Source organism: Vigna angularis, chromosome 1 (genome assembly GCF_016808095.1).
Source record: "Vigna angularis cultivar LongXiaoDou No.4 chromosome 1, ASM1680809v1, whole genome shotgun sequence".
NCBI classification, from domain to species: Eukaryota; Viridiplantae; Streptophyta; class Magnoliopsida; order Fabales; family Fabaceae; genus Vigna; species Vigna angularis.
The window spans coordinates 58,556,220-58,564,576 of NC_068970.1; the positions used below are offsets into that span (position 1 = coordinate 58,556,220).

Consider the following 8,357-nt stretch of genomic DNA (forward strand, 5'->3'; position numbering starts at 1 on the left):
CTATGAGCTTGTACTGTGACAATACTTCGGCTAGCAATTGCTCACAATCCTGTGCAACATGGTAGAACAAAGCATGTGGAGATTGATAGACATTTCATCAATGAGAAACTTGAAACTGGAATAATTTCATTTCCTTTTGTAAGATTAGAATTGCAGTTGGCTGATGTTCTCACCAAAGGAGTGTCAAGAAGATTGTTTAATGAGTCTCTATTCAAGTTGGGAATGTGTGATATCCATGCACCAACTTGAGTGGGGGTGTTAAGATATGTCAAATATTCTATTAAAGGATATTAGGCAATCAAATATTGTGTTAGTTATAATTTAGATATTATTATAATTTGTGCAGATTTGTGCCCTGTCATTCCTTTAATAGATGAAGAATCATAGGATCCTTGAATGTATATATATGGTACTCTACTCTTTGAAATAATACATCATAATTATTCTTTAAACCTTTTATTAATATTCGTGTAGAGAAGGATGACTAAGTGGTGAGAATGGTAAGAGGTATTGTTTTAAAGACGACTAAAGGGTTTAACCTTATGTGATGCTCAGGTAGGTGAGCATGGTACACCATCAAGTGCACGACTTCATGAGTCTGACTCAATTGCACTTATTAAGATAAATTGAGACTAAAAGAATATAATTATTACACATGAACTTGTGTGATAACTATAATTAAATTTGATGTGGCTATTAAACGACTAAATATTTTAGATATATGTTATGTCTTTTTCAACTAGCTTACATTTGTGTGTTTGTTGATTGTGTTGTGCTTTATCTATCTTTTTTTACAATAATCACCTTTGTGGTATAAATGAAGAATGACATAAAAGTTGATAAAGGTTGAGATGCATCTTTAGTCTATAAGGAAGGAAGTTCATATGATAATATTACCTTTTCTCATGTTTAGTTTTGGAATAATTTTGTGTTTTGGTAGTTTTTGGTGATATAGTTATATTTCTTTAGGATAATTATACTAATATATATGAGTTATCTAGGTTGTCTATTTATTAACTATAAAATGTTTTTATTTAGTAGTATTTTACCATTAAATGAAGGTAAAAAAAACTAAATATAATTTAATATGTCAAAATCAATATTATTTAAATAGAGTAGAGACACGGTTTAAAAATAACTTAATAAAAAATTTAAATATATAAAAATCATGAATTTGTATTTAAATAAATATTTTTATAACTTTTAAGATATGTAAATATGTTAAATCTGAATTGATTTTATTTTATATTATTTAGTTTTTTTAAAATATTTTGTTTAAATTAGACCGATCAAATTTAGTTAATTGAAAAAAGAGACTCCGAATAATTTTTTCAAAGCATCTAACCTTGGGCTTTGTTAATGGTCTAGGACTTCAGGTTAGATGTTTCTAAAAACAAATTTATATTAATTTTTTAATTTAAATTATTTAATTATTATATACTTAAGTTACATATTTTTATAAAATAAATATACGGTTTTGATAATAAAAAATGTTAAAAAAAGATATTTATAATTTAAAATATTAAATTATAAATGTATTAAATTGAAGATTATCATTTATTCTAATATCAAAATTTTAAATTATTGAAAATATTAATTTTTAATCTATTCATTTATAACTTACTTAACATTTAGTGCAATAATTAATTATAATTAATTTCTTATATATATATATATATATATATATATATATATATATATATATATTAATTATTCCATGTTTCATGTAATAAAGTTAATAAATTAATTTAATTATACACTCACTTAATTTTTCAATTTTTACTATCAAATAAGTATATTAATTATATTTTAAGACACAACAAAATCTTAATATTAATTATGTTTAACATATTTTTTTGATTTTCTTTTCCAATTATAAACATTTTTTTCATCAATCAATGTTCAATGTTTTATTTTATAAAAATTTTCTGTAAAAAATTTAATAACCATATTAACTTAATTCATTGATTTAAATTATAACCTAAATTCTCAATGTTTCAGCATACAAAAATTCGTATTTCCAAATACATAAATTGTACTTAAACAAACAAAACTAAAAAAATAAATTAAATTTATCAACAATCATATCAAAATAATTTCAGTGTATATATAGTTAAGATTTAATGCATATATAATTTTATTTTTAAAATTTTTCTTCCTTTTTGCTTTATTTGTAAAAGGAAAACTTGATTGCAGTTTAGTTTGTTGGGATTGAATTACAACAAATTTTCCCAGTGGGATGAAAAAAAGATTACCAAAATTCAACTCCTAGAGTTAAATTTTTTTTCTAAGCTTAAATTAATGTGTCTAACATAATTATTTTTATTTGAGTAATCAATAAATTCGTTTTCTAAATTAAAATATTTAATACATTATAAATGTTGATTTAAGTCTTTAAAAATAAAATTTAACTTATTTATTTTTTATTACTCACTTTTATCTGATTTAATTATTTTTTTTCAATTTTTTTTTTCAATTTTTTTGTTTGATTTCTCAATTTTTATTTTATTATATCAATAAGTTCAAATGAGATACATATAATATAATTAATTTATTTTGTATCAGTTCTTAATAGTATATAATATGAGACAAATTTAAACTCAATAGAATAAAATTTTAAAAAATATAAAATATTTGAAGCAAACATCCATTATATGTTAGATATATGAACTTGTTTAAACCATTTATTTTTTTAATAGTATATAATGAGACAAATTTAAACTTCTTAATAGTATATAATATGAGACAAATTTAAACTTAATAGAATAAAATTTTAAAAATATTAAATATTTGAAGCAAACATCCATTATATGTTAGATATATGAATTTGTTTAAACCATTTATTTTTTTATTGAATTCGTCTAATATTTTGTGTGTTTATTTTAGGATAATTTACATTTTCTTTTCTGGAAATATATATACATTACTTGTCCACCTGTAGTTTCAAAAATTCACACTTCCTTCTAATGTGAAAGAATATATCAAGATAGAGAGTGCAATTCAACTAAACATTTAAGACAATGACATTAGAAAGTCCAATCATTCGTATACTCTACGTGTAAAAACAACTGAAATTTTCAACAAATTGTTTCGTTAGTTTTCAGTACAGTGCAGAAAATGACAAGTCAATTTTTCTTCATGATTTCAAATCACATCAGAATGATCATTGTACATGAATCGAAAATAACATTAATAAAAACTCAATTTTGTTTAGTTACAGATTTACTCATTGCTTTCCACCAGCAAGCCAGTTCTTCTGGGATTGGTTGCAAGTTACCCATGAACAAAAATGTACCCATTCATATAGTCAGTTGTTTTTCAATACAGTTATAATGTTTGAAAGATGTGTGATGTTGTACTATTTAGATAGTTGTAGTCAACTACCATCACTAACCAAAGTTTTATTATTTGAGGTTGGAAATAGAAATCACATAACGTAATTTGGCTTGGCTAAAAGACCAAATAAATCACATAACTATGAAATCTTAACAACTTCCTTCATTGACCTTTTTGATCTCCCTTTTTTCCTTTTCATACAATTAAAGCCCAAGCTATCTCCTTTCTTCACAAGTGCCTCTACCTTATTGCTCTGCCCCAGCAAGTCACTAACAATCAACTGAGAATTTCTCTTTGTACTTCCTAACACATCATTGAACTAGAAAGTCAGAAGATAAAGCACCCCAACAAATTCTTTCAAACACTAGATAAAAAAGAAATTTCCAAAGTCATAAATTTAAAATCCATTACAAAATTTGACAGTCATTGTCATCTTGTACTGTATCACACCAGTTGTAATTTCAGACAAGAAATATCTGAGTATAGAATATACAGCTCTTGAAGCCAAGGCAAGAGGATATTCTGTGTCTATATTTCTTTTGGTTAAACTTCATTAAAATGAGTTTAGTGCTTCATTTGCAACTATCAAACAAGACAAATAAACATGTTTAGGGGAATAGAAACAACATAGGGTGACCAAAAACAAGTGAACAAAAAATATTACATTATGTTGTTTCATAAATTTCTTAAAAGATAACCAATTAAAGGAAATAATTTTTATGCATAGACCAGTAATGAAACATTAACACATCTATGGAAAATGAACAGACATTATCTCTCCTATTCATGTTTTTTGTCCTAAAAATATTAATTTTGGCACCAAATATCAATTTAACCCACATTTTAAAGTGTGCAAGTTGTCCTGGATTTTAATTGTTGTAACTTCCTAAACTATTAAAATTATCATCTTGAATTACCATAAATAATAAAGGAAAAGTTGTTAGAGCTTATCATTTGAAAATAAAAAATAAGTCTGTGTTTGAACTTTGAAAGTCAGTACAGTAACAGAGAAGTAGCATCTCATAAGATGAATTAGTTAAATTCAAGTAAATAACATCACCGCATAAAGTAAACAAGGAAAGTGATGTCATGTGATGACCAAGGGAAAATATGTTCCTCAGGACAATCAATAAGATGTAAATTGAAGGACTGAAAAGTGATGGAAAATTGATATAGCATACCATCTTAGGTGAACAGTGCTGATTGTATGCTAGTCACCTATGAGCTAAAAAGTTCTTTACGTGGGTTGCCAACTTTGCAAAATCTTGGGAGTTGTTTGAATCAGTGCTGGCATTAGTAGATTTTGAATTTGATTTGTTGGAATCAGTTGCGGCATTAGCAGATTCTGAATTTGACGTATTTGAATCAGAGTTGGCATTAACAGATTCTGAACTTACTGTGTTTGAATCAGTTGCAACATTAGCATATTCCGAATTTGCTGTGTTTGAATCAGTTGCAACATTAGCAGATTCTGAATTTGCTGGTACAGAATCCAAAGCATTCAAGAAAAACCTCTTGTTAGGGATAATACCATCTTTATCCATATGCTTCAGCAATTCATCTAGAAGCTCCTTCTGTTTTGCTTTAGTGTAAGCCTTATAAAGAAGTTTATATGTTGATGAATATGGATATATTTTTATACTTTTTGCCCTCTCAAACAGTGAATGTGCTTCCTGAGGTAAACCATTTAAGCAGTAAACATCAAGCATAGTATTTAAGGTTGAAACTTTTATTTGAACTTTTGACTCCACCAGCTTATCAAACAATTGTACAGCACTGGAAACACAACCACAGAGGCCATACATATAGATGAGACTCTCATGGGTAACAAAGCTTGGGGTGTAACCCATGTCAATCATCTTCTCGAAAACCTCTTCTGCTTTATTCTTGAGTCTTGCCTTCCCATAGTTCAAAATCATTGAATTGAAGGTGGACAGTGTTGGTTTCTCCTTGGAATACAACAAACTCTTGAATACCTGCTCCATCTTGCCAAACTCCTGCTTCTTCCCATAGGAATCAATGAGCAAGTTAAAGGTGATCAAGTCAGGTTTACATTTACTGCTTCTCATTTGAGCAAGTATTGCTTCCATTTCCCGAATCATCCCATTTTTACCATAAGCATCCATCACACCATTGAAAGTGTAAACATCCGGTGAAATTGTGCTCTCATCGAGATCCTTAAACAAAGAATTGACCTGCTCGAGGTTACGAGCCTGAGCAAAAGCTCTCAAAAGAATGTTGTATGTAACAACGTTTGGCTTACACCGCTCAATTCCCTTCATCTTCTGAAAGTAGCCAATGGCTTTGGACAAAGCCTTTGTTTTGTCCCGTGAATGAAGATGGGCCGTGATTAGTGCATTGTATACAGAAGTGTCAGGACGACATCCAGTATTACGCATCTCTGAGAAAAGCCACATAGCCATTCTGGTTTGCCCTCTCTTTCCCATAACTGATATCAGTTTGGAGTATATCCCATTATCAGCAATATACCATCGCTGTTTTTGCATCCATCTGAAAACCTGAACGCCAAACATTCATGTTCCTTATTTTAGCTAATGCATATTCCTTAGTACTTGCATAATATGACTTCTATTATATTCTATTTCCTATAAATATGTTCCGAAAAACAAAATTAACTTGCGTAAAAACAAATTTCATAATTTCTTCTTATTTTTCTTTCTCTCCTACTTATGGGAAAACTCTTCATATTAAAACAATGACTTGTGTGTATCAGTCTCTGTTCCCTATCTACTTTCCCACACTTTGTTCTTGATATCTCTCACAATTTGAGTCATATTACCGTCACGATCATAATACTATGGCGTGGTTATAGTTTCAAGGGCTATATATCAAGGTTTTTGGGGTCACTACAGCGGCAATTGTGGTCAAAGTTGTCAATTTTTGCACAATACAAAGAATTGGGACAAGAACACAAGCTCTACTCCAATTTAAGACCTTAATATTATTAAATAAACACAATTATTGTTATAATTATATTGTTATATGCATAAACAAACAGCAAGGCAAATGATGAGTGAAGATACTAATTTGATTTAACGAGTGAAAGTAACAATAATGAAAACCAAAAATGTTTCAGAAGCAGACACAAATTTAACTATTGCCTAACAAAGAGAGAAGGGGAAGGGACCTCAATACATTGGAGCCAGTTGCCTTCCTTGCCGAGTTCTTCAAAGAGCAAAAAGCAATGTTCGGTTCTGACCTGCGTCACATACTTATTCAGAGTCTTGAGGATAGGCTCTTTGTCGCTTATCCTGCGCGTGAGCAAACGAACCAGCTCTTGAGCTTCAGCATTGTGGTTCGGTTGCTTCTTCCTGGGCCTTGGGCCGCCGCATGAAATTGAGGGAATTGGGGCGGCGCGTGGATGGGTAGCTGTTCCGTAAGTTCCAAAGGAAGGAGAAGAGTACGAAGCGAGACTTGACATGGAACCAAATTAACGGAAGAACAGGTAGGACTGAATGAGTAGATAACACACTCAGTTTACTCATAAGGATACTGGGTTGTTGGCCCATCAACTGGGATGAGGAACAATGATGTAAAAAAATTGAAATAGGTTTTTGTAATTATTTATATTGTTATATAAAGGATACACTTTTTTATAGTTTTTTTACATTTTATAGTTAAACATTTATATTGTTATATAATGAATACAGTGAAAACTATGTATAAAATTAATCTCTCTTATATTGAATATACATTTATGGTCTTCTATTTATATATATAAAAGATATAAATTAAGTCTAAAATACAAATAAAAAATAATAACAAATTAACTAAAAATAAAAGATAAAGATAATATATCTAACAGTCTATGTATTAAGTTTGCTACTAATATAATTAATATACTTAATGAAAATATTTGTTTCTGCGCACTCAAGTGACACTAAAGTGTTATTTATTTTGAAGACGATATAGAAGATGAAATATAAATTCAAAAGACTCTACTTAAGCAATTTGGGAGGTTGTTCCATGTAAATCTCTTATTACAAATTGGCTTTGAAAAATTCATTGTTGACCGTCCAATGGACAAAGAGACTTGTTGAAGAGTTACCACAACTATAAATAAACTAACAAAAATCATATTTGCTCCAGGAGAAAATGATATATGGACGAATGAAACACAATGATGATAAAAGGAAGGTAAAAAATCTTTAAAAATCTAAGATTCTCCCATCAAGGTAACCCTTGATGCTCTGAATAGTTGTTTTAGAGGAGATGAGACATTTGAAAACGCACGACGAAAAACCCTTGACACTTTAAATCGCTAACTAAGAGGAGACGAGACTTGTCACCACGCACGACGAAAAAGAGAGTAGATCCAATACTTCAAAAGGCCCTGAAAGCATGTAGGAGCTTTGATCATTGACGACATGATGGTCGCCTGACCGAGATGATCAAAACTGTGTGATCATCAGTCGAAACTAAAACTCTGGTAGTGACAACGATAGACGATGACGCCACTGACAATGGTAGATGACACTGGTGTTGGTAGTGGCAAGTGTAATAGTAGAGGCAATAAAAAAAAAATTCTCAAAAAATTCTTAGACTCTAGATACTATGTTGAATATAATGAAAACTATGTATACGATTAATTTTACTTGTATTGAATATACACATAGAGTCTTTTGTTTATAATAGAAAAAATATGAACTAAGCCCAAAATACCAATAAAAAATAATAATAAACTAACTAAAAATAAAAGACAAAAAAAAACAAAGGTAATATATTTAATAATTTACCCCTTCATTTCCTTTATTACAACCAATATAGATGAATGTAAGAACTTTGAGAGTAAGAATTTAATTGTGAATTTGAGTCATATGTCAAGTATTAGAAGAAGAAGTTTAACAGTATATATAAAAAAAAGTGTGATATTAGCCTATTTGGATTGAATCATGACTTATTGGTATCAAGTCTGGTTGTCTTAGTAACTTGTTCAAAATGAGTGAAAAATCCTAGGTTTATGAATTTCTTGTATTGAAAGTTAGCTTTATGATCAGTGC

At 29.1% G+C, this 8,357-nt stretch overlaps 1 protein-coding gene across 2 annotated transcripts; it reads right to left on the reverse strand.

Moving 5' to 3' along the window:
* Positions 1 to 3,171: 3,171 nt before the first annotated feature.
* LOC108324533 (pentatricopeptide repeat-containing protein PPR5 homolog, chloroplastic) lies at positions 3,172 to 6,880 on the reverse strand. 2 transcript variants are annotated; one of them, XM_017557476.2, is made up of 3 exons: positions 6,485 to 6,880; positions 4,518 to 5,855; positions 3,172 to 3,635 (listed from the first exon to the last, which is right to left on the reverse strand). In XM_017557476.2, the coding sequence occupies exons 1-2, from the start codon at positions 6,776 to 6,778 to the stop codon at positions 4,551 to 4,553; spliced, it is 1,599 nt and encodes a 532-aa protein (XP_017412965.1). In that variant the 5' UTR covers positions 6,779 to 6,880; the 3' UTR covers positions 3,172 to 3,635; positions 4,518 to 4,550. The 2 variants fall into 2 exon arrangements, with proteins under 2 accessions (XP_017412965.1, XP_017412970.1); XM_017557481.2 differs by having other exon boundaries at positions 3,172 to 3,639.
* Positions 6,881 to 8,357: the final 1,477 nt, after the last annotated feature.

Bases quoted from the DNA above. Each gene is read 5' to 3' on its own strand.
- LOC108324533 (XM_017557476.2), bottom strand. From the start codon at position 6,778: ATGTCAAGTCTCGCTTCGTACTCTTCTCCTTCCTTTGGAACTTACGGA. The intron at 5,856-6,484 runs GTCCCTTCCCCT...TTTGGCGTTCAG, and splicing joins ACTGGCTCCAATGTATTGAG to GTTTTCAGATGGATGCAAAA.